Below are 26,010 nucleotides of genomic sequence, written 5' to 3' on the forward strand. Positions count from 1 at the left end.
TGGTTGGTCGGGAGGAGGAGGAGGAGGAGGAGGAGAAGGAGGTGTCCCTTGTCGGAGCCGAGCACCAAACAAATCGCGGACCTCACCCGCCCTCCCCCCCCCCCTTCCCTCAAAGGTTCTGGCCCGCAGTCGGGCGTTCAGCGCAGTGGATTGGCCGCACGCACGCGAAGCTTGCCGAAAATCTCAAGGAAAAACGGTTACGCACCGCGACTGCCACCCGCGAGCAGGTCGGTGGGGCAGCCCGCACCGCCCGAAGCGGCAGGACCCCGGGGTGAGTGAGCGGACGCGCGCAGGAGTGTGTGTTGTGCCGAAGCGAACGTCCGCGACGTCGTCGTCGTCGTCGTAGTCGTCGTTGTCGCGAGCCACCACGGACGGGTCGCTGTGGTTTGCAGGGAAAACAGGCGAGTGCAGTTGCATGCGTCGCTTCCGGAGGACGGAGGCGCAGTTTCCCCAGATCAGGCAGTCACGGCGACGACCGGGATTAGCAGCACGCCGCGTCGGAGAGGTGTGTGTGTGCGTGTGCGTGTAAGAGCGGTGTTTATTGTTTGTCCGGTAGCGGTGTACGGAGTGCGTGAAGAGGTCCGGAGGTGTCCCAGCGAGTGTCTCCACGAAAGAAGAGGATCCTGAAGTTGCAATCAAGTGGTGCAGGTGGTGACAGTGGTGGTAGTGAACATTCCGACGGCAAGATCTGACCTCGGTCGGTGGTCCTTCATCATCTACACACACACAAACACACACAAACACACACTCTTGCAGCAGACACCCACACAGACCTAGCCCAGCCTCGACTACCCTTGTGTGTGTCATCGCGTGTAGTTTCCGTGCGTCCCAGTGCGCTCAGGCACTGGTGTGCGAGTGTGTCTGTATCTGTGTGTGTGTGTGTATCAAGTGCGTGCGAGTGTCATCGAAAGAAAATAAAAATAATAAAAATCGGAACACTGCTCAGACGGCACCGGCATAGATGTAGGCAGTCCTCCGTCCCTTCTTCCCTGAACTCCCTGAATGCACGCTCCTGCCCTGCTCCGGTCGGCCATACACTGCCGCTCCAGTCAACTCGCACACAATCAACGCACGGCGGGCATGCGGAGCTAGAAGAGCATCCTCTCCTCCTCCCTCTCTCTCTCCCCCCCCCCCCTCTGTTTGGTGTCCTGAGACTGCTTCGTGGGTGTCTGTGGCAGCGCCATCCTGACGACCCGAGACGACCCCGTCCGGTGCCTGCACCCACAACGAAAACACCACAAAGCCTTGGACGTGCCACCCGCTAAACGTCCCCTCGCTTCCCCGCTCTCCCCCACACCAAGTCGTCGTCGTTGACACGCGGGCCTCCCACCCCCGCACGCACAAGGCACCAGGACGGCGTCGGATCTGGCGCTAGCGCACCGGGGTCAGCTTTGCACCGCCGGGCTGCTGGATGCGGCCGGAGTGCCGCCCGGTTACGAGCCCGACCCCCTCGCCGTTAGCCCGGCTATGCACAGGTAAGGGAGTTTGCTAGTTAGCGCAGAACAGAAGGCTCATTGGTTAGGTTACATGAGGTGCATCAACGCTGCTTGCGAAAGAGAGAAGTGTTTACAGTCGGAGTCGGAGTGCAAAGTGGTTGCGATATGTATTGTCCACGCATGTTTACGTTTAACGGGGGGGGGGGGGCTCTGATTGCTCTGTGAAGATATCGCAGGCATCAGGAAACGCCTGAAGTCGGCTCCAGGAAGTCCTTCGAAACATCGGAATTTCGATTATTCCTTCAAAAAATTTTTGGGAATGCGTGTCTCTCATGTAACTTTCCACTTGTGTGTGTGTGTGTGTGTGTGTGTGTGTGTGTGTGTGTGTATCTTCTTAGTAAGTATGTGTGCTGGTGAGGGTGCATGTTTTGGTGGTGACCCAGCGGCTCCCTCTCCCTCTCTACTGCGCTCCCAAAACCGTTCTTCTGCTCGTTCGGTGGGTGACAGTTTCAAAAAGAGAAGATGAAAAAAAACGCCAAAAACACACACACACACACACTCAAGTAGAAGTAATGTGCTCGGTAATGTTTGTTTTTACGGGACAGTCCCGTCCTTGTACGGTGGTGTGTGCGCACGCGTGTGCGCTCCCATTCGCCCCATACCCCCACGTGCCGCTGCGTGTGTGTCGCTCTGTCGCTGTGGCGACGTGTTTTGCGTATGATACGACGAGCAGTTGCTGTTGTTGTTGTTGTTGTTGTTGCAGCGGAGCATACACACGCGATGCACGGATGCTGCAGATGCACTTTTGCTCCCACTCTCCCTCACCATGCCTTCGCCCTCTCGCTCTCTCTCTCTCACACACACACACACACTGCTTTATTTTGCACCGCGCGCTGGTTACGAAACGCACCGTCGGCCGCGACCTGACCCGACACGGACGTAGAAGGATTTTTCCCCGTATTTTTTTTTTCCTTTTTCTGCGTTGAGGGTTTGCTTGACGAACGTTCGACACACCACAGTTGTGTTCCATTGCCTTTTCTTCCCCCCCCCCCACACAACCTTTTTTTTCTTTCGAAACAGAAAAACCTTCAAAATACGCCTCTCCCTTCGCCTACCTCCTACCGCTTTTGTTTGCATTCACGTTTCGGGCCGCACACAGCCACAGACGTGCTGCATTCCGTTACACACCAATACATACCGCTGCTTCCTTCAACCCCCCCCCATCCCTCCCCCCCTTTTTACCATGCTACGCACTTTCCCACACTGCAGTGGGTGCAGTTTTGCCTTCTCGATGTTCTCACCCCACCACCCCCCTACCCCCCTTCCCGCGTTGCAACTGCACCCGAAATGCGAACCGCCATGTGTGTGTGTGTGTGTGTTTTTGCGAGCATTTGTTTGTTCGGGTATGTGTGTGTGTGTGTGTGTGCAGTTTTAGGGATGCTGAGTGTGGGAAAAATGAGTGGAAGAGAAGAGTGTGTGTGAGAGAGAGAGACACACACACACACACACAAAGTGCAAGAAGCAATACATCTTTCGCGGGCAGAACGAATTTCAGCCTCGCCGCTTGACGGGCGGTCGTAACCCGTTGGAAAAGTGCTTTGAAGATTGGTGGTGGGCGGAGGGTGGTAGGGTGGTAAAGAAAAAGGGAACGATATGAACGACAGGATGGGCGAGAGGGCGGGAGGGAAACTGCACCAATATTTTTCCTTGACATCCCCCCCCCCCTTCGCTCCACCCGGAGACCCCTCCCCCCCCCACTTCCACCACCCATGTTTGTGTGTGTGTGTTTCTTTTAGTGCGCGTGATGCACGCGAGAACAAACCGGTAATGTGAGGGGGGGGGGGGGGCGCTGGGTGGGAGCTTGGTTGACGGGGGGAAAGGTGGCGTGCGAAGGGTTTCGCGAAAAATCTATCGCTCGACTGACCGGCGCGCGCCTTTGGCCTTTTCGGCATGAAGCGGGCTTGTCCGGGCTGCGGTTTGAATTCCGGGTGTCATCTGGTTTTGAGCGCGCTTCGCGCTTCGATCTAGCCCGTGTCTCGTGCCTCTCCCCTCAAGCCCAAACCCTCACACCAGGGGGGGGGGGGGGAGGGGTGCTTCTTTCTACATTGGCTGGTACTAGCGCCAAGAGGGAACGGTCTGGCCGAGGTGACTCTATTTTCGTCCAAACGCGCTTTCGAACGCTGTTTGGTGAATGTGTATGCGCTTTTGGGTGAGACAGGAGGAGGAGTGAGGGAAGGGGGGAGGGAGAGGAGTGTTGTCGGAGGTTGTTTTGCGCGTGGGGAAGAGTGGACGGGCCTGTGCAGTTGTATGCATCACCAGTGCGATGGATCAGCTGATCGCGGTTGCCTTTTTCCCGCGCCGAAATGCAAAATCCAAGCAAAAGGTAGCGAGCGAAGGTAGCGTTAGAGTGCACCAGAAGTGTTTGAAGTTTTTCTCAGCTACAATTCTGAACAAGTAGGCCCAAATAGGGTGAATTATGCACCAAAGCAGTGACAGTTTAACTGTTCTGCTGTTAGTAATCGCCTTCTATCTAACTAATTTAACATTATTACGGTTTTTTGGTTTTGTAATTCCCTTGAAATGTCAGTAAACTGACAGTCGTTGTCGCTAATTTGTTTTTTCAACTAGCAATGCGCAAAGCTATCGCTTAATTGTGGCTCTAAGGCATCATTATTTTATTACATTTTAATTTCCTGGACTAAATTGTTTATTACTTGACTGAAATTGATCGATTTTGGAGCACACGGTGAGGTTATGATGCCTTAGAACAGCGGTCGGCAACATTTTGATGTAAAGGGCCAAATGTTGTAAATGATCATGAACCGCGGACCAGTTAATTTAGCACTCAAATTATGACATCATAAAACATTTCAAACCGAATAATTGGATAGTGAATATCAAGCAATACGATTGGTGATATTGTTGATTTTATGGAATTATGCCATCCAAGTAAGGTTCACGGCTGGTAATTCCTATTATTAAAACCAATTGTAAAAGTAGTACGGTAGCCAGATCTCAGTTGCTGCTTAAAGCACATGCTAGTCACAAGATTATGTTTCTGGATACACATTTTATTACTGTGGTGGTAGTTTTGAACAAGAAAAATGATCGTATTTGTGGAGCATTTCTTGATATACCAACATTTAACGGCAAAATTCATCACCTGAGCTGATTTGGGGAGCTATATCGACCAAAGAGGAATTGCCATTGTATTTCAGTATCAAAAGCCATTTGAAGCCTGGCGAGAAAATACTGTTGGGAAAAAAACAGTTTTTCCTTCCAACAGGACTTAGCTACAGCCCATAAGACTTCAGCGAAGCTATGCGTGCGGCTTGCAATGACTTTGAAAAGCGTTTACGTGCGGTCATCAAATACAAGGAAAAAAGATCTTAACTCAAGTTAGATACAGGGTTTCCCACGATTTATTGTTCAGTTCCCATCATTTTTTGGGCTCGTCTTACGATTTATTCATCGTATCCCATAGATTTTTGGTTCGTTCCCATAATTTATTGGTATCGTCCAATTGGATATCAATACAATTGAACAAAAAAATCGTGGGAACGCACCAAACAAACACGGGAACCAACCAAAAACTGATGGGAACTAACCAATAAATCGTGGGAAACCCTGTAAATGTAATTTTACTACTTTTTAATTTTAATTTTTAATTAAATTGATACAAGAACCGACACACCAAGAGCAACGGCTTTGCGTAAGCACACAAAAGTTTCGCGTTATAATTCAATAAAGCAGTTTTAAGTAAAACATATAAAAATTAACTCAACGTAGGGGTTTGCGCGATCATAATTGGTGTTAGTATTTATTAATTAGTAATTGGGATCTACGACATCTTTAGACATCGATTCTGCAAATAAATAGAAACTGGTTTGAATGTTAAGACTTACAAAAGTGTATCATTTTTACATTGTCACTGTATACATCGACCCAAAACATTTTGCTAGTAAAAGACGCAAAGCTATTATTTAAAAACAAAATCATTGAATCGATACTTTCTTGTATTTTGAACGAGCTTTTCCAAAAAAAAAATGTGCCGTACAGTCCACTTCTCGATACAATAAAGTACAATTCCCGTAAGAAAGAGTCAAGAAAGTGTCCCAAAATTATCACCAAAATTATTAACTTCTGAAAACCTCAGTAATGATTAGTCCATCAATCCATACTACGATAATCAAGGGTGTACGAGAACGACGGAATGAAATGTCATACTAACAGTTTTTCAGTAACTTTTGTATACAAATAGTTTCAAATAGTATGCAGATCTAACGTTGCGGCGGGTCGCAGATGGCCCGCGGGCCGGACTTTGCCGACCGCTGCCTTAGAATGCTGCATATACAGGGTTTTCCAGGAGTTCTCATAGCTGTGGGACACTTTATTGGCTCCTTCTTAAGTGAAATGAACTTAATGCAATGGGAATTGGACCCTATCGGATCCTTATTGGACAAATCCAATACGAATTTCCAAGGCGCCTTTCCAAAAGAGTGCCAAAGAGCCCAATTTCCAACATACGAAGTCCACTTCTTATTAGATAGAGTCTTGGAAGTGTCCCACAACTATGAGAACCCCTGGCAAACCCTCTAATGTGACACGCTGTCAAAACTATAGCAACAACGGAAATAATAATAAATTAAACATGATAACAATTTAATTTGAACGTAAATCATGTTTGCCCGTTCAAAACATTAATTCCTTATCATTTGATGCATTGAATAATTGCTCTACAACTAGGTTCTGGTAGGAAATAAACCCTACAGCAAACCTAACTTTTTACTCGCAATTTCGTGCTACCTCTAACCCCTGCTTAAGGTGTCGGAAAACGGGAAACCTTGTCGTTCGCGAGATGGCTTGTACAAGAACGACGGACGGTGGAGAGGAAGGGGGAGGGAGGGTCATTTTTTGCTACGACCCACGAGGCACTTTTCCTACCTTTCCTACTATTTTTACAGGGCAAAACCGAAAATAGACACTCAAGGCACACTCTCTGTATTGGTTTTCGAAGTATGCGTTGCGGCAGAGAGGGCCGAGGGGAGGGTGCGTTTTTCGATGCGACGCTGTAAGTGGTCCGGTGCAGATTGCACCATGCATTTACTCACAGACCCTTCCCTTCCCCCCCCCCTCCCCCCATCTTCTCCCCCGTCAAGCTGAAGCCAAAGATTGATTTATGATCTCGTTACTCAACACCCGTACCTGCCGTCTTAGAAGTTCTTTGCCGGTTAGAGCCTGAGCGCTGGAGCTCCACTGCCAGCCTGCCGGGGAGCAATGAACGAACGTTGGACAGCAATCAACACCACCGAGAGCCGGATTAATACGTCGCGTGTATTTCGTTTTGGCGCGCCATTTTCAATGTTGTTGGCCCCCCGTCACGTTGGGCCAGAGTTTGTGGGGCAACGATTTTTGGCGGCAGACTATCCCCGAAGCTCCCCCCCCCACCCCTTCCGCTGCCGGAAGCCGGATGCAGCGTGTTTTGTAGTATGTTGCACGGTTCCATCGGGCGCCACCACTTGGCAGCTGGTCCACGGTACGGGTGTTGGCCACCGCACGGCCCGAGCGCACACCGGTTTGGCAACATTCCTACAGGTCGCCCCCGGCAGATCTCGAGTTGCACAAAGCAGAGAGAGAGAGAGAGAGAGAGACAGAGAGAAAGGGGGAGGGTGGTGGTGAAAAGATGCGTCCGACCGACCGGCCCCCCGGGACGGATGGAAGCACGCACGCACCGGCACGAGGAGGCAGCGGGCTAATGTCATTGTCTGGTGCGCGTACCGCGGCCTCGAAGCCGATGCCAAAGGTCGGTACGAGCGCTCGCGCGCCAGACGGGGCACGCTGTGGGGTTTTGTTTTGGCGGGCTTTCAGCGACCCCGAAAGCGACCCCTATCGCCAGACGAATGAATAGAAACGGGTGGATGGACGAGATGGGGATGACAGGGGACGAAGCGGGGTGAATGTGCCACTGAGTGCGGGGAATGATTCATCCCGATGCTCTCGGGTGCAGCAGCAGCAGCAGCAGCAGCAGCATCCCGAAAGTTGTCGGTGTTGCGGTTCGCTTTCGGGCGCGAGTTGGCACCGTTCGCGTGTAGATGGCGCTGGCGCTGCTTGGGAGATAAAACTACAGCAGCGCGCGACAGCGTGGCGTTTGACCGTTGTGCGTTGTACAACAGAGGCCAGCATTTGGCAAACGATGGAAGCAATTCACTGCTGCTGCAACAGCTCAGTTTACTCATTGGTTATTAGGATTGATTGAAAAATTGAAATTGAAAAGCAGTTTCAGGAGATCCATAGAATTCTTTGGACATGAATCAATGTGACATAACCTTTTTTCCGGGACTATCATGTACCAAGTATGGATGAACTTTAGTTCTGAGTAAGAGTGAGTGAACCATTTTAATTTTCTATTATGTCAAGCTATGGATTCAACTCTGCCAGAAAAGTATTTTACGACTCTTTTGCGATTCAATTCATTTACCCTGCGAACTGACGACCTCTAATTCATTCACGGAAGGTCCGTTTAGTCATGGAATGAACGTGGAGTTTTTTTTTATATTGGAAGTTGTTTGAGGAACGATTTTACTGTAGATAATCAAGCAAATACTTACACAATAAAATATTCATCGTTTTGTTATATTATGCCCTATATTTCAAATTTTTTTTAATATTCTCGAATAATAGTAACAATAATACAGCAACCGCTTTGCAAGTCGGAACAGAAAGTGATTGGGTTAAAGGTTGAAATGAGTCGCTAGCGAGCTCCAGGAATCTTATTATTGAGTTGTTTACCATAATTTGTTGCCTCACTGAACATGGTTCGGTTTGTCTTGATTATCTCCGTTCTGATTCTGTGACACAATCTAGTTCCTAAGTGGTCATATGAGACGGGATTTTTTTCAAATCATTAGAAATACACCTTTACTTTAAAACCTTAAACGCTTGATTGGTGTACAAGTTTGCAGTTGTATCAGAACCATTTTGATTATGACTGAATTTCAAAGGATTTAGGTACATCCAGTGCTGCAAAATGCCATGAGAATCACGAGATTTTCAACAACGAAAACAATGAACCTATCCGTGGTAGCTTGATGCTCATAGCTGATACTCAATGAAAGTGCGTAATGACATGCGGAACGCGACGTGCGAGTGCTTGAGTCAAACCCGATACTCTGACTGACAAGCTTAGCTTAAGGCCGACGCAAGTATAATCATGACTTTTTTCTGGCTGTGAACATTGCTGCCAAATGTCACTGTTTCAGTCACCAACACTCATGACTGAAACGAAGCTCAAATCAGATCACGTACACAGCAGAGATGATCAGAGGTGAGACTTAAACAGTTGGTGGATCAATCACATGCTTGGTGACATTTTGATTAGCACCCAACTTTTGGTCACTCACTTGGTCACGACATTTTTTTCGGCAATAATCACGACATTCTTGGAATATACTTGGTGCGTGGGCTCTAGCAACAAAATGAGCATGCTTTCTCCCTCTGTCTGTTAAGATTATCTTTCGAGACAAACAGAGCGAGACAACATGCTCATTTGGTTTCTTGGAACCACCCGCACGCACCGCATATATCCCATGTCTATCGTGATGATCACCGACGGAAAATGTCGCGACCAAGTGACTGACCAAGAGTTGGTTACACACAATGTCACCAAGCATGTGATGGTCGCACCAACTGTTTGAGGTTCGCATCTGATCATTACACTAGAGCTAGTGACGCTGACATGATTTTGTTTTACCCAGAATTTGTCATGACTATGTCAGTGACATTTTGCAACACTGATCACAGTAAAAAAAAGTCATGACTTAGTGACTGACCAAGGGATGGTCGCAAAAATGACATGAAGCATGTATTGACTACACCAATCGTTGTGAGTATCACCTCTGATTATCACAATAGAGTACGTGACGTTGATATGGATTTTGTTTCAGTCAGATTTTTTTATGACCTTGACAGTTACATTTTGCAGCACTGGGTACATCATACTTTACATAAATTGAATAATTGCCTTGGTAGTGCTAGCGTTATGATGTACCCTTATCTAAAAACAATTTAAAAAATGCACAATTAAACATAGTCCAATCTTTAGAAGACTAGAGCGAATCGAATTAAGGATTAGAAAATGTTTTATAAAAAAATGTTAAATCAAAAAGGTTCTTTCATCATAACATAATATATAATTGTATCGAAAATGGTGGCATATAAAACCAGCTTGAGCGACAAAGCTGTTCGTTGATCTCGGCCTAAGTAGCTGCTAACTCCGCATCATGGATGATTTGCCTCTAACGCTGGTTCTAATCACTATAAAGAGTGATTATTTTCATCTTTAATTGGCACACTTGTGCATAAACGAATGTCTCGCAGTGAGTTTTGATAAAAGTTTATCTTTGTTATATGTTAAGCCACTGTTGTATGCTATTTCCGACGGTTCTATGGTACGATCGTTAGGTTACGCGACCTAACAACATGTCCCTCATCGGTATAGGACTTGTTTCAGTTATTTTAAATTCCTTCAGTCGTTGATGGTACCTGTGATAAAATAAAACTGTAAATTGTAAGAACGAATCGTGAAACGAACGAACTACTGGAAGAGACACAAATCCGTAAGTTTCATGTTTCTTTGTTGAAGGAACATTTTCGGACGCGTTTGGCAACTAGAACGGATACAGCAACGGAGTTATGTGCACAGTTATATCAGCAATAGTGGCCCACCATCAGCAAGCTTCAATTAAGTGACGAAATACACAATTGCTTTTAATCATCTTTCAGAATAGTAGTTTGAATAGCTAACGAGAATTGAAACGAATGTTGAGATATTTAAACGATAATTGAGACATAACTTAGTGATAATTCACACCGCAGCTTTAATACAATATGTTGAACGTTCCAAAAGGCTTCAGAATCAACTAAAATCGTTTTATGCCACAAGTATTTAATATCAAACTTGAAAGTGTCGCTTTTTTCGTACATGTTCTCGAGCAATCAAAAGGACACTCAGTTATGAATATTTGATATCTTTTCTGGCTGCCATACCATAAAACACATCTATAACTGTCATACGCCTTGCCTAAATAAGAGTATTTTTGTCAATTCCTCTCTCCACTGTCCCAGCAGTAAACACAGTTTAAAATTGTCCAAAAGACACATTAAGCACTATCGCACGAAATAATCTATCTCTTCGAGCGACACGCTCGTCTAATGCTTTGATGCGGCTAACTTGGACAAGCAGTTGGTCGCAGTAAGCGGGTCGTCGATGCGGAACAAAGTGAGTGGTTTTAAGGAATTAGCTAAAACCGACACAACAGTGACAATACACACCAATTATATACATGACGCATTTTAATAAGGGCAACATAAAAGCAAAAACCACTGGCTAAAGCAATGATAATAACTTTGTTTTAAGTTTTGATGGGCAGATTCATTAAAGGGTAATTAGTTACCCTTACCTCTTACCGCAATCTTTTCATATTGCCATTGCGAATAGCAATAATAGTAACATAATTTTCCGTTACTTTGAACAAAAAACATATCAAGCTTAACCTTCCTAACCTTGGTGTTGCTGAAGCTTGTGTTTGCTCATCATGAAAGGTTTAAAATATGAACCGAAACTGTTTTAAGCGTATTTCAAATGTGATAGACCGTTCGAAACTATTCGAAAGTTAGGAAAACGGTCCCAAACATTAACATAACTGAGCGAAAATGAAGCTGTCTTGTTACAAACCTTAGTAGCGGACACCATTGGTATGTTGGAAATTCGACTCTATGGCACCCTTTTTGGAATGGCTAGTTGGAAATCCCTATTGCATTTGTCCAACAAGGGTGCTATAGAGTCCGATTCCTATTATATTAAGTTCATTTCACATAAGAAACAGTTCATAAAATGCCCCACTGCTATGAAAACTCCTGGAAAACCCGGTATTTCACTATGTCACATGAAGCGTTTTAGTTTAAAAAATCGTGAAAGCGATATTGTTTTGGTTTAAATGTCATTTACCGTTTCGTAGCTTGATCTAATCTAGACTCATCTATTACTTATTCCAGATCCGCTACCATGGACTCGAAAGCAACGATAAACAAGGGCAATTTTCTCTCACAGGTAAGAGGGACACTCACCGTGTCGCTTGTGTATGTTTCCCCATCACGTTTGTGCACACGAAACTAACCATCCCATTCCACTTCACATATCCATCCCCCAAAAATCATACAAAACCATCACGCAAAAACAAAACAAAAATGTAATCGAAATTAATAAAAACACTTTATTCGTAGTACACCTTATAGCGCTTTCCACATCGCTCACGCCACAGCCGAGTACTTCCGCCGTCTTTCTTTCAGCAGCGGCAGCGGGATCAAAATTAAACGAGAAACCAAACCAGACCCAAAATTAAACGAGAAACCCGACAAAGCAAAGAACGCCCAAATTCAGCGTTTTCCGGCTACACACACATAGATACACACAAACACATATATACATATTGGCCGTACATGTCCCGAGTGCCGTATGATCCGGAAGGTGTGAAGTGACCTGGTGACTGGGAAGCGGACCCTTGCTTGCGGGGGGTGATTGGGCTTCCGTTGTTGCCCGTGCTGGCTTTGCTTGCATGCTGCTGCATGCGTTGTTTCCTGTTTTAATGCGCGTTAAATCTTGAAGAGGTTTAAGGACTTTTAACGACCCGATTAATGGGCGAACAATGGCACACTGTTGGTTGAAGCAGCTGGAACCTGGTGGATGAAGGCCGTCACAAACGAGATTACTTCACCAATTGTCAGCGGTGGCGATAAAGGCGAAAAGTGTATCCTGATGGTGTTGATTCTTTTTGCAGGAATTGTAGAAGAACATGCTTTATTACTGTTTGTTTTCTTTTATTTATTTTTGTTTTTTTGCTTGGAAAATACTCCCAAGGAAATACAGCCACCGGGTAACATATAGGATTATCTAACTGTTACAATTGCCTCATATTTAGCTAAATAGTGCAATTGTCCAAGACTGTTGTTATGGAGAAAAGGACCTTTTTCTAAAACATTTTGTACAACCATTTTGCTGTTTTTGCTACTTTGAAGAGTGGCGTGGAGAGTGAGCATTGCAATTGCCATTTAAGATATAAAACTGAATAAGCAAATAGATACAAAACCTATCCTAAATTAAACTCCAAAGCTACAGCTTTTATTCGAAAATAGAGCTAGAATGCAACTGTTAGTACATTATTATTATTATTATTTATTACTGTTAATTACCTCAGTATCGCCTAAGCCAGGTCGTAATGATTAGGTTATGGTAAATGTTAACACACCAATGCTTTTGATCAACAACAATGCCCCCTCGTACCAGCAAAATACACAATAATAGTGGTGTTATTTTCGCTCTGGCGTCTCCCATCACCAGCAGCCAAAACATCAAACAACAAACAATACACTAATCGAGCAGTTTGGGCTTCGGTCGAATTGAATTTAAAGACGTGCTGATCTAATCACTTCATTCTTTCTCGTTCTCGCTCTTTTTTTTCTCTTTCTCTCTATCTCTCTACGAGTTGCAAATGGCTTGTCAGTTCAATTTTGCTTCCCATTTTTTTGTCCGAAATGCAAATAAACGTTCCGCTTACGCATTAGCACCCCTTCCTTACGGCACACGTGCCCTCCCATCCCCACAAAACCAATTGTGTTGGGCTGCAATTGCTTGCAATTAGTTTGCTCGTGCAGGTTCACCCCGCCCATCCCATTCCCATCCGTTTTCCCGTGCTGGTAGCAAGGAATGTTTTAATGCTTCGGGCCTTCGAAAAGATGTGCCAAAGATGAATTTGCTTGCGTTTTCCGACTGCTGTGTTCCTCTCTACAACTACATTTCTATGGGCGTGTGTGTCCGTTGTATGTCTGTGCGTAGATCTGTTTTTGTTTTGGTGTTTTTGTTATTTAACGTAGGCTTTCTTCTTGTCCGGTGCAATTTAACAATTAAATATTCTCACCTCGCTCCCGTATCTTTCTCTCTTTCTCTCTCTCTATTTTCTCGCAAAAAACTGAAAATCACACCACCATAACAACACCACCTCACAGCAGGAAGATTTTCATCCATTTATCGAGGCGCTGCTGCCGTACGTCAAGTCCTTCAGCTACACCTGGTTCAATCTGCAGGCGGCGAAGCGGCGCTACCTCAAGAAGCACGAGAAAAAGATGACGCACAACGAGGAGAACAAGTGCAAGCGAGACTTTCAGGTAATGAGTGGTATAATAGGCATCATTGTATCATTGTGTGTGTGTGTGACTGTGTTGTTTTTTCCTCCGTTTCTGGGTAGCACTAGCTATTATCTGGCTAGTGAGGTCCATGACGTTTTTGGTCCTTCGAACCGGATTCGAACGGTGACCAAGCGTGATAGAGCCGCTAGAGAGACGGGCTGTCATCCATATGTTGTGGGATGGAAGGATGGTGGGCCTTGATCCGTAGGGACTCGGAACCCACTCTCTCTCTCTCTCTCTCACTCCCACACCCTATGCCTCCTTCCCCGAAGGGGCTCGAAAAGCCCAATTCCCGCCCGAAGTGTCGAAAGTGTTTCATGTTACCGACGCCTCGCAGGCAAGTTGCAGGGCAGCTTTTGAGATCATAGATACGGCCTCCCTTGCCTCCTAATAGATAGTATTAACGATGTTGATGATGTGGATGATAGACACTTTATTTGTCAAAAGTCGAGTGGTCTAACTTCGTTATCTCCTTCCCCCTTTAGCCGCTAGCGCTCGCCCCCTGTTTTGCGAAAGCCAATTGCATCATCTCAGCCCACCTCAGTCCCTTCTGCTGTGGGACGGGGTGCCTTCGGGCTTAAATGTATACAATTTCACCACCGAGGGGTCGCGCGGGCTGTGTTGCGGGTGCCAAAAAACCCGACGTCCGTGCGGTGGGTTGTTGAGGCTGGAAGCAAAAGATTCGGCAAAGCGCAGTCACCAGCCAGAGTGGTTGTTTGCCACACACACACGCAGTCGGCAACGTATCAATGATAGCGCCAATTATTCAATTTATCTCTTTTTCCCTAGTCGAAGGCGGCTTGGTTGTGCCTTCGGGAAGTTTGCAAACCCCAGCAGTAGCGCGGCCGAAACCGGAGCCGCCGGTTTCTTTTTCCTTCGTTTCGATTTGCTCTGCCGATCGGGCGATGGGCTCGGGTTACCGTCAATCTTTCCACCCGCTACGGGCGATTTGTGCTCGCACTCATAAGTTAAACACTTTCCAAACTCACCCGTCTGCCACCGACTCGAGGTGTCCAATGGGTAAAAGGGGCTTCCTCCGCTGCGAAAATAGCTACAGCAGCCCGTGTTTTGCGATTGTTACTGCCACTTGGTTGGTTTAATTTCATTAAAAGTACAAGGAAAGCGCTGCCACCACCATGCCATCCTGTGACACCGTGCACTGCAAGCACTCGCTGCAAAAAAGGAGCAAAATAGCAAACACCACTCGCAGGAGGGTTCCCCGTCTGCCGGCCGGTTGATGTCGCGCGCCTTTGATGTTTGCGCGAGGCTGATGCGTTTCGGCTAATTGCTTTATTAGCGACGCGGTGGTGCAGCGCTAAGTAAATAACAGCGCCCGGGGAGAAGCATTTATTTTCCAATTACCCGGCTGGATGAAAGGCAATTTGCATGCTTTTAGGCGTACGGTGTGTTCGGGCCGGATCCTTGGGCGCTACTGCGCCGGTGCCAGCAAACGCGGAACATCGACGGCGGCCGTCTCTAGGGGCAGGTAGAGAGGCACGCGTGGGAGTGCGGGAAGCAGTTTTATGTGACAGTTTCTTTTTCCGTACGCTATTGTCACCTCCGCCATCGATCGATTCCCCGGGAAGCGGGCGTTCATCCGTCAGACGGAGCCATCGCCTTCGGCGGTACAAATTATCTGCCAACTGGTCCGCCGGGCTGCCGAAGCCAACCCAGTCGCCGACTAAACGGTAACAGCTTTTCCCATGGGACGGCATTGCGTACATTGCGAATGTGGGGAAGCCACAATAACCGCTAATCATTGAATAATGCGTGCACATTGCCTAGATACAGGCGCGCTATCCCTCAATCCATAAGGGCGGCTGGAGTTTTTTCTCTCTCTCTCTCTCTCTCTCTCTCTCTTTCGCTGCCGTTCCTTTTCCCTGGAGGCTGGTGGATTACAGTGGCCTAATCGGCTTGCAACTTGGTCGAGCTATTCGATGGTAGCAACTTGTGTGTGTGTGTGTGTGTGCTGAAGAGTGGCTGGTAGTGGTAGTGGAGCTGTTGCAGTTGCCCGAATTGCGTCGCAGGGCGTGTAGGCTGCACCGGAATCGCCAGTGACATATGAGCAGGAAGTATCGCGCACACTACTGCAACTGCTAGTTCCAGGCCCGTGTTGCCCGGACCAACGATACCCGCCCAGTATTGAAGCGAAAGCTACAGCTTGGCCCTTTCGTTCTCGCCGCTTTGGTTTAAGGGTTTGGACTGCCAACGTTTTGGGTGTAAAGAGTAGCAAACTTCAGACCACCACCAGCAAGTAACGCTCGATTTATCGGTTGTCTCTGTTTATTTATGAAAATGTAACTGTTTATTAAGATATTTCTCGCACCAGAGCGAGTAACCACTGTTAAAAGTGCTATATTGCTATGTGAGCTGCATACATTTGGGCGTTTACAGCATAGTGGACTTGTTTCGACTTCGTAAACAGCTTATGAGCATACATTTATAATATTTCAACAAGTAATTTCAGTCTCTCTCTTTCTCTTTCTCTCTATCTCTCTCGCACACACATACTCTTATCTCGTTGAAAACCTATTCATTCGCTTTTTGTTTTTTTTTTCCGCTGCGCGCCCACATCCAGAACGAAAATCCCGAAACGAAACAGAAATGGGCTGCCCGGCTGCTGGGCAAGCTGCGCAAGGACATCACCCACGATAGCCGGGAAAACTTTGTGCACTGCATTTCGAAGAAGAAAACCTCCATGTGCATCCTCTCGAACCCGGACCAGAAGGGCAAGATGCGGCGGATAGATTGCCTGCGCCAAGCGGATAAGGTTTGAGCAGCTTTTTTTCTCTCTCTCCCTTTCACTCCCTCTCTCTCTCTATCTTTTCTCTTAAAACCTCTCTTCTAATTCGCGTGTGTTTGCTGCAAAACACTGATCTCATCGCATCTCTTTCGCAGGTCTGGCGGCTCGATCTGGTGATGGTGATCCTGTTCAAAGCGATACCGCTCGAAAGCACCGACGGCGAGCGGCTGGAAAAGGCGTGCTTCTGCACCAGCCCGAGCCTCTGCATCAACCCGTACCACATTCAAGTATTAATCAAGGAGCTCGACCTCTACCTGGCCAACTTTATCAAGTGTAAGTGTTGTCCGTCTGTCACACCGGAATCCGGTTCGAAGGACCAAACGCATCGGAGGAGTGCGCTACTTTACATGCTGCTTGCCGGAAAACTGCGGCCTTTTTTGTCCCTCTTTTTCTCTCTCTCTCCCTGTTGGTGCAGGAGAATAAGTTAAAACAATGGTGGATAGGGGGAAGCTTGGGGAGGCTTACAGCTAATGGCCGCCCGCGTGAAACCCGCGCCTGTCTTGTGATGTTTGCCGCTCGCGTTCTGTTGCCGAACTGCCGAAAAGGGCGGGTCCCTGGCGGGTTTTTTTTTCTCCCTCTCTCCTTCTGCGCTGCTCCGTCCCTCTGTTTCTCCACTCTATTCCGCTCCCAGCCCGGCTAAGGAGACCTTAAAAGCTAACAAAAACAACAACTAATGCGGCCCTCAGCCCTCCCCACACTCGTACCCAGCAACATACAACCGCGTGCTCGCCGCAGTAGCCGCCTGTGCAATTCCTTTAAGATATCGACACTATGTTTAGATGATTTGACAGAAACATTTCCTCAATTTGGCGTACACCTAAGATCCCCCCCTCCTGGGAGCCCTTTTCCGGAGCTCACACTTCACCATCGCCGCACGCGGGCTTTCCCTTCATCCCCATTCCAATAGGAACCGTTTTATCAAGCGCCGGCGGTAAAGGCGTTTATTACAAAGGTCCGATCGTCGGCGAGCCGATCTATCGATAGGCATCGGAAGAGAGACTGTGCGTGTGTATGTGTGTGTGTGTGTGTGTGTGTGTAGATCATGCACACGCGCCCGTGCCTCCGCGTGCCTTCCTTTCTCACATTTTATGTTTTATGTTTTACCTTCTTTTCTGTTGTTGTTGTGTTCGTTCGATCGCTGCTCGTGTTTTTGCGGCTTTTAAAAATCAATTATCTATCGCTCCTGTCGCTCTTTCCCCACCCACGGGAGGGTGGGACGAGAGGGGAGGAGGCGAATGGGAGGTATGTTTGTGTGAGTAGGTATTATGCTCACATAAAGCCCTGTTGTTTTATACTGTTCCATCCTTCGCTTCTGCACCTCCATTTGCAGTCTTACGTTCGATGTCTTAATATTTATTTTCTTCTCCACTTTGTTGGTATTTCGCCTGTCTTTCGTGCGTGGAGGCATGGTGTAACCAGGGGAAGACACGGAGGGGGGGAGGGGGGGGCTTAGAGTAAAGCCGCGCCAAAAGGTAGTGCGCGCGAGTGCCGGCATCTGGACTGTCCGGGATGTTAAGTGATTTGAGGTTAATAAAAAAAACAAAGAGCAAAAATACCGCCCGGGCCAATAATCATGCGGCCAGTTCAGTTCCTGCACGGGCGGAAAAAGGGTGGCCACCCTGCACATCGGCATCACTTTCACTGCTGCCGCCGCCAAACGCAAATAGAGTCGTTTTTTCTTCCTTTGTTTAAATACGGTTTCGAGTTTGGCCGCACAGTTTTTCCTCACACGTTCTACAAAAAGGCAGACCGGTCCATTTTTTTCGGGATCATCTAGGGCGATAGTGTGGTTCCAGAGTGTGAGAGAGATAGAGGCGAAAGGGTGTTGAATAGTGCGGTAACACGTCAAACAAGACGCAAAAAACTTAATCTTACACACTAACCGGCGGTTGGAAACGGGGCTTTGCTTTTGCACGTTTGCACGACTCCGTTTCCTCCGTGCTTGATGAGCAGAACTAGCCCCACACATCGCCTCACTCGAGCTAGCTGAGGGGCGGAGGAACGGATTTGCTAAGCCGGAATTATGAAAATCACGAACCGCGGAAAATGCGCTCCCTATAATCAGGAAAGCAGGCCGCAGGGGTGGAAAATAGCGTGCGAGAAAGGGCCCGCCGAACCGGCAGGCGCTGGCTGTTGCAAGTGTATGGAAATGGAAATGTGAATGGAAGGCACATATGCTCACATCCGTATTGCTATGCACAAACGCACACTCACATCCTACATCTTGAGCAAGTGTTGAGTATTACAGAATATTAAAATTTCCAGATTCTATTGGAACATTTAGGTTACTCTTAACGCTTCTTTTCAGAGTTTTTTTACTTTTTCTAAAGTAGAGTTTTCTATGTTCGCCGAGCATAGAAGAACTATTCTACCTTTTTTGACATAAATTTCCTAACTACGACTAAGCACTTTTGCAACTGGACAATAACAAGTGAAATCATTGCAGCCATGGCAAGGTCTTCCGAGCATAATTCCTTGCTCAAGACATATCTTCACTTACTTCCAAGGCCAACATCAACGTAGTCATGCGGGCTACCGAGATAACTGTATGACTTGATCTGCATAAATTGGCCGTTTACGATATGTGTTTTGACGCAACTCTGAGGCAGCAAATTCCCACCCTTTCTCGGTTGTGTCCCATAATTTGTTAGAATCATCTCGCAATTTATTGGGAGGTCAAAATCATCTGAGAAACACTCAATAATTCGTGCATTGAATTATAAAAGAAAATTAGGAACAAACATATTTATTTGTTTTGGTCATTAACATATGTGCAATAAGATAAAGCAAATTTAAATCATGTAAATGTCACTAATATCCCCTATTTTTGGAAAACAAACTGTACTACAAAGAATTGTTGGTGGCACTTAAGCACTTACATTACCTACCTGCTTATCTAGGGACTATCCGGTGATCTATTCGTTATAAGCGTCGGCTCCTACAAGGCAGGACGGTATCGATTCCCAAACAGACCTTCTTTCCCCCTATCAAGAACTTCAGACTATCCGACTACCGATGGTTGTAATAAGCGCAGGCTATCCTATATACATGACATACATGACATCTTAGCTATGGAAACCAAGAATTAATCTTAAACCAATTCAGCTCCGTATTTCCAAATTGCTTCCAAATGATTTCCAAATGTTGCTTTGTACCATAATCTCCGCTTGTGTTATACCAGTTACTCTAACGAGTATGTCTTCTATACTTACTTTTTTGTTAGTGTTGAAATCTTTATCGTTAGAGCATTCATAAAAGATGTATTCCGAATTGTTGTTTCATTTGTTCTCAGCAGTCAGTGGTCCTAAAGTCACTCCTAACAAGATCTTTCCCAAGTTCCAGAAACTGACCTTGGGTATCGGTTATAGATCTCAAAACGAGCTGCATGTACAAGTTTAGCGAACTTCCAGTTGAACGGAAGAATATGTAAAACGCGGACTGCTTTGTTCCGGCTGGCGAACATCAGCATGCGACCAGAAAAAAAGTACTGCAGTTCGTCCTCAGCTCATCTCGAGAGTTGCACACTTTATCAGAGGACTGTATCACCACGACTCGCACCTATATGATGTGATATTGGAAAACAACTTTAGGAAAAGTGTGTGCGATATTATGCTAAATTCATAACGTCACATTTATAACTTTATTGAGTGGCATCACAACAAACTTGAAGCAAAGTCTATTACTGCTCTCACTGCATTCCAAAACACGGAAGTTGATAACATACACATTGTCCAAACGGAGCTACTTCTATCGTAATTATATTCCCGCCTAAAGTGGGCCGATCAAGTGCTACGTTGGCCAGCATCCCGAGACCCTATCGAGTATTGAATTGTTTTGCCATTAAAACAGTCCTCCCTTGCTTCTCCCCATAGCGATCACGGCACACCACGGCACAAAAAACACACACACACACACCCATCCAACAAAATCTTGCCTTGTCATGGAATGTGGGCTTGTGGGTATATTTTCTTTTCCATCCCATTTGCTGGCCGGTGCAGCGCGTTGCAACATTGCAGCCATTAGGTCGCGGTGCAAATTGTACCGACTCATGCTGCCGGGGGGCTGTATCTATTTTACCGCGTGCGAGAAAACATACCAACAACCACTTCAAACTAAAACGGCGCGGTGGCTCAAAACAAAGACCAGAGCCGTTTTTGGTGTGCGGTGTGTTGCGGCCTCTAAGTGCTTCTTCGCATTTTGGACCACGCCCGTCACCACCAGGACAACTGGTGTGTTGACTCTGTGTGTTTTTTTTTTGTGGTTGTTCCTGCGCTATTCGGCACGTCCTCGTCCTCGCCTGAAGCCACTTGAAACGTCCGAAAAGGACCACTTCAGCGACACCTTCTCACTGTCTCGGAAGGACTTTATTTATCTAACAGAAAACGGACTTTTCATTTCTTTTCACGGACTTCACGGCACGCACACGCGCATCCTGGCGGTTCCCGGTTCCCAACTCCCGACGGCTTTCAATTTGGCACCGTGCAGGCTTCAGGTAAGCAGAATGCGTACGCTTTACTTAATCCCGGGGTGGGGTTTCCTTCCTTTCAATTCCTTGAGTTTGCGTGCTGAGCCGATTAGCAAGGCTTCGCTGCTGTGGCAAGCGGCAGACGAGACTACGCGACTCGTTCGCTGAAGTGTGCTTGATTTCATTTTAGCTTAATTACTATCGGAGAGCAACAACAAAAAAGGGATTTTCTAAAGGACGCAAAATCTTGCACAAAGCGGAAGTCGGGAAGTAAAGTGGGACAATGAATTACGCACTCACTGTAATAGAGCTCTTCTCTGCGTGTGGACCACAGCATCAATGAGGCATAACAAGGGCACACACATATTTGAGCGTGTGTGATCAGTGTGCCATTTTGCTTATTAATAGAGACTCCTATCAAATGCTATTCAATCTCCAAACTGCTTGAGCCATGTTTATGCTATCGGTAATATCGGGGTTTCCAAATTACAAATTTCAGCGACGAGGAAAACCAAAGCGAAAAATCGCACAACAGCTCGCGGAAGTTCTCCAAAACCACCTCCAGCAACAAGGTGTTCAGCTACGACTTTATCGCACCGACCGGCGTCTTTACCTCGTCCGAGCTGTGGAGCATTACGCAGGGTAGGTTATCTATCTTAGCTCACATCACTACACCCTAGCCTAGATCCGACCGTTGTGATTCTGTGATTCTGTACCGACTCTGACACACGCTGAGCATAGCGAAAGGTTGTGTCACAATCATATTGTCTTGTTGGGGCTTTTTAGGAGGGACTTTTTCTTTGCAGAGACCTTTTTTTTCTTCACAGCACACCAACACCTTCAGCCCGAGATCCAGATGACCGGATGACTTCAAGAGTCATCGAGGATCGCTTAGATCTTCCAGCAGAACATTCACACTGTTTTGGCACTATCTAACGTATTGTTTTGTTTGTCACTTTCCTTTGCAATGGCACCGAGTCCGACAGTCTGGAGCCATGTTTTGGAGCCCCCCGGGAGAGGTCTGTTCCGTGGAGAACTGGTAGCTTGGAAGAATCTGATGTCTCTAGAATGTCACACACTACTTACCGACGTTTCAATGAATTGGATGAATTGTTTCAAAATTTGAAAAATAAAGAGATGAAATTAGATAAGAATCTTTCGGATATTTAGTATCAATATCACACACACACACACACACACACACACACACACACACACACACACAGTCACACGCACACATGATCAGACACTCACAGACAAACACACACACATTCACCAATGAATATAAAAGCTAATAAAGAGGAAAGAAAACACTAACGACGGGCACAGTTTTGTTTGTTTGGAGAAGGATAAAGGTAATAATATTTTGCTTTCGACTTATCAATGAATCTAGCCGCATGCCCCGATCGTCCCTCACCCCTTTTTTTTACTGGCGGCACTGTAACAAACTGTCAATGCGGTGTCTCGCCCGCGTAGCATAGTACATACAGCGAGAGAGAGGTGATTGTTTGTTTCCTTGACAAAACGTAAACGTCTAAAAACCCTGAACGAACGAACACGGGAAGCCGGGAATGGAATAAAGGAAACGGAAGATTCACATCGACAACATTTCGGCACAGAACACTAACACTGGGCGGCTACTAGGCTCTAGCAAGGGGGGGTGGGGGGGAAGAGTGCGTGAGTGGGAATTATCCCCGTGTTAGGACCATCCTTGCTGGTTGCTGGTGAATGGGAAGGAATGAAAAAAATGCTGGTAAAGAGGACCGCTGCCGTGTTCCATTTTTGGGTGGCAGCGAGCGCACAAAAGGAAGCCCTATACGCCCCGAGTGCATCCCACGGGAGCACGGGTAGCAGGGGAAAAAATTAATCAACGAAAACCGCAGCAGCAGCAGCAGCAGCTCACGGAAGGCCGCCTACCGGGCGGGCCATTTAATCCTTCCTTTGATATCGAAATTAATTTCCGCAACGGAAGGAACACCTTAGCATTCGTGCTGGTCGTGCTATGGAAACCGTTCTTTCCCCAGCTTTTTCCCAGGAGGCACGGCTTACGGGCAGGATTGGCGCAGCGTAGGAGACGGGAGGAAAAGAGGCAGTGTTGGCCAAGAAGGGAAGGAAATCCGCTTACAAAAAACCGATAGTTGGTTGATTGTATTCGGTCGGATGATACTCTAATTGTTTGATATACTTTATAATCCCGAACGGCTCGGGCGGGAAAAAGGGGATGAGCAGCCCAGCGGATGATCCTTTTACATATTCAAACCCTCGCACACACCCCATCCTCGCACGGTTTGCGGATCGTTTCACATCAATGGCTAACAGTCACATTCAATAATCGCGTGCGTAGGTGCGCGCGTACTTTAATATACATTTATAATATTTACGTACGTAGCTGCTTCCTCCTCTAGTTAGTTTGGCTTTTGTTTTTACGAAACGGCTGGAGCGGAGGGGTGAAAAGTGGGAAAGCGGAAGAAGAACGATGGCGAGATGGGTTAGAAAGAGGAGGAAAAAACGAGCTGCACGATGCGCCCCGTGTATGGGGCGGCTTGTAAACGACGGTGATCCTGGTCACGGCACCAAGCGTACGTGCAGCTCGCGTAGAGGATATGAAGGAATAGGAATATACACAGTGAGGTTTAGATGGGGAACTTCTACTTGAGATCCTCGATAAATTTTTTCTCTCTCTTTCTCTCTCTCTCTCTCTCTCTCTCTCTCTCTACCTCTCTACCTTACTCTCTCTCTCTCTGTTCTCTGCTTATCTTACTCTTACGATCGCTTTACTGCTGGGGTGTTTTGGCGCCGTGCGGCGGCTGCGTCTGTGCCGGGCTCGTCTTTGGCGGCGGCAGCGGTGGCCCACCCATCACCAGCCCCCCCTGACCGGTGTACGCGGGCAGCGGCGACGGGCTCTGGCTGGAGCTGGCGGGCGAACAGAGCCGCGGTCGCCGCAGCTCGTACGGTTCCCGGTCGTCCGCACCGTCGTCCGGGCGGAGCAGCGACTCCACGTCGAACTGGCGCTTGCGGGAGAAGCTTTCCATCGTGTTGCGCATGATGATGGCCGCGGCCGTTGTTTGATGATGGTGGTGATGGTGATGGTGATGGTGTTGATGTTGATGATGGTGCTGATGGAGATGCTGCTGCTGCTGCTGCTGGTGATGGTGATGCAGGAGGGCGGCGGCTTGCTGGTGCTGATGGTGCAGATGGTGCTCGACCGGGCCGCCGTCCCCGATGAGGGAGAGTTTACCGGTCGGAGGCTGGCCTGCTCCACCGACTCCTCCGCCACCACCACCACCACCGCTCCCGACGGCTGCGGCGGCTGCTGCGGCCGTGCTCGAGCTGGCGGCGGCTGCGGCCGCCGCAGCAGCCGCTGCAGCTGCAGCAGCGGCGGCTGCCGCCGACGTTGCCGTCGCCGAAGCGGTCGAGCCCGGCCCGAGATAGAGCGCGGGATTGGTCAGCACCGGGTGGGGCGGCAGCACGTTGGCGGCCGATGGGGGCTGACTCCCATGCACCCCCTGCTGCCCGGCCGCCGGGGGCGGCGAGTTGATCGCGGGAAAGAACTGGCGCGGGCTGCTGTTGTCGTAGATGTCGTCGTCGGACGTGAGGCCCATGTGGCGGCGCACCTTCCGCTGGGCCTTCCGGCGCCGGAAGTCCCCCTTGAGGAAGTCCTCCACGTTCGCCGGATGGACCGCCCAGTAGTGGCCCTTGCCGTGGGCGCTCCGGCCCGCCTTGATGAAGCAGTCGTTCAGCGACAGATTGTGGCGGATGGAGTTGCGCCAGCCGGGGCCCCGGCTGCGGAAGTACGAGTAGTTGTCCAGGATGTGCTGGTAGATGTCGGACAGGACGAGCTTCTTCTCCGGCGAGCTGAGGATGGCGATCGCGATCAGCCCGATGTAGCTGTACTGGGGCTTCGGCGCCTGGGAGGAGAGCTTGCTGGCGTCGGCCAGCAGGGCGCTGCCGGCGGCGGCTGCTGCTGCGGCGGCCGCCGCCGCCGTCGCCGCATCGACCGGGTTGGGGGGTAGGGCGGGCTTGAAGAACCGGGAGAGGGTGCGCGTGTCCGCGACAAAGTTGCCGTAGTTGAAGAACTGGTTCGAGCGGAACCGCTCCACCATCGCGTAGTTGTACAGCTGCAGGCTGTACTGGTCGAACTGCACCAGGTCCGCGCACACGTTCAACATGTTGGCCTGGCTTCTGGAACGTGGGGGGGGAGGGAGGGAGGGTTGAGAGTGGACGTAGGGGATCAACCACCACACCACTGCAACAGTGCCCTCAGTGGGTGCACCCTGGCGCGGTCACTTGATTGCTGGTTGACTGTTTGCTGGCTGCTTTCTGCTTGCTGCTCGTTTCGGTTACGCACGGAAAAAACAACGCCACGGAACACTTCACACACACACACACACGCACACACACACGTCGCACAAAACGTCACAGTCGGCAGGTCACACTAGCAAACACTCCAGTCCAACAGTCCACGGTACACTACACTGTAGGGATGCTGCAAGAGGGCCAAATGCTTCGATAAATGCGAGCAAAGCGAGCGTCGTCACACACTCCGCACCGTACGCAGGATACGCGCGATCTAACCAGCTCGACCGTGGCCCGGGCCATAATTTGCTCCGTCTCGGCAGTCTGTGGGCTCAGGGGAGAAGCAGGAGAGCGCACGGGAACGGGCAGTGTCGAAGAAAACAAACATCGAACAGAAGAGCGGAGCAGAGAAAAAAAAACACAAACACGAGAAAAACAACAAACCAATGAACGCTGCCAAACAGCTCCCAGAACTCTTCTCTCTCTCTCTCTCTTTTCTGTGCACGGACGAGACCCACCACAGCTCGCCAGCTCTTTTCTGCCACTGCTAGGGGCTCTACTCGCTTTCGAGAAAAAGCCGTCTGAGGTTCGAAGGACCACAAAATCCACCATCCTGCCATGCGGCGAAGCGCAACGAACAGTATGTGTGTTTATGTGAGAGAGAGAGAGAGAGAGAGAGAGCGAGCGAGAGCACGCAACGCGCACGGTTGTGTAGGAAAATATTTGCGCAAACAAAACGCACCCCAAACACGGCCAGCCCGCTGGCCAAT

General features: G+C 48.2%; 2 protein-coding genes across 3 annotated transcripts; one reads left to right on the forward strand and one right to left on the reverse strand.

Moving 5' to 3' along the window:
- The first annotated feature begins 39 nt into the window (after window positions 1–39).
- On the forward strand, window positions 40–22,098 carry LOC120906292 (nuclear factor 1). Of its 2 annotated transcripts, XM_040317844.1 has the most exons (7): window positions 40–1,475; window positions 11,490–11,544; window positions 13,497–13,655; window positions 16,255–16,446; window positions 16,575–16,752; window positions 20,965–20,971; window positions 21,444–22,098. In XM_040317844.1, the coding sequence occupies exons 1-7, from the start codon at window positions 1,468–1,470 to the stop codon at window positions 21,622–21,624; spliced, it is 780 nt and encodes a 259-aa protein (XP_040173778.1). In that variant the 5' UTR covers window positions 40–1,467; the 3' UTR covers window positions 21,625–22,098. The 2 variants fall into 2 exon arrangements, with proteins under 2 accessions (XP_040173778.1, XP_040173779.1); XM_040317845.1 differs by lacking the exon at window positions 20,965–20,971 and having other exon boundaries at window positions 16,575–16,753; window positions 21,438–22,098.
- A 192-nt stretch (window positions 22,099–22,290) lies between these two features.
- On the reverse strand, window positions 22,291–25,595 carry LOC120905592 (forkhead box protein L2). The gene is made up of 2 exons (XM_040316532.1): window positions 24,338–25,595; window positions 22,291–24,235 (listed from the first exon to the last, which is right to left on the reverse strand). The coding sequence occupies exons 1-2, from the start codon at window positions 25,111–25,113 to the stop codon at window positions 23,719–23,721; spliced, it is 1,293 nt and encodes a 430-aa protein (XP_040172466.1). The 5' UTR covers window positions 25,114–25,595; the 3' UTR covers window positions 22,291–23,718.
- Between the last annotated feature and the right edge of the window lie 415 nt (window positions 25,596–26,010).

This window comes from Anopheles arabiensis, chromosome X, assembly GCF_016920715.1.
Source record: "Anopheles arabiensis isolate DONGOLA chromosome X, AaraD3, whole genome shotgun sequence".
NCBI classification, from domain to species: Eukaryota; Metazoa; Arthropoda; class Insecta; order Diptera; family Culicidae; genus Anopheles; species Anopheles arabiensis.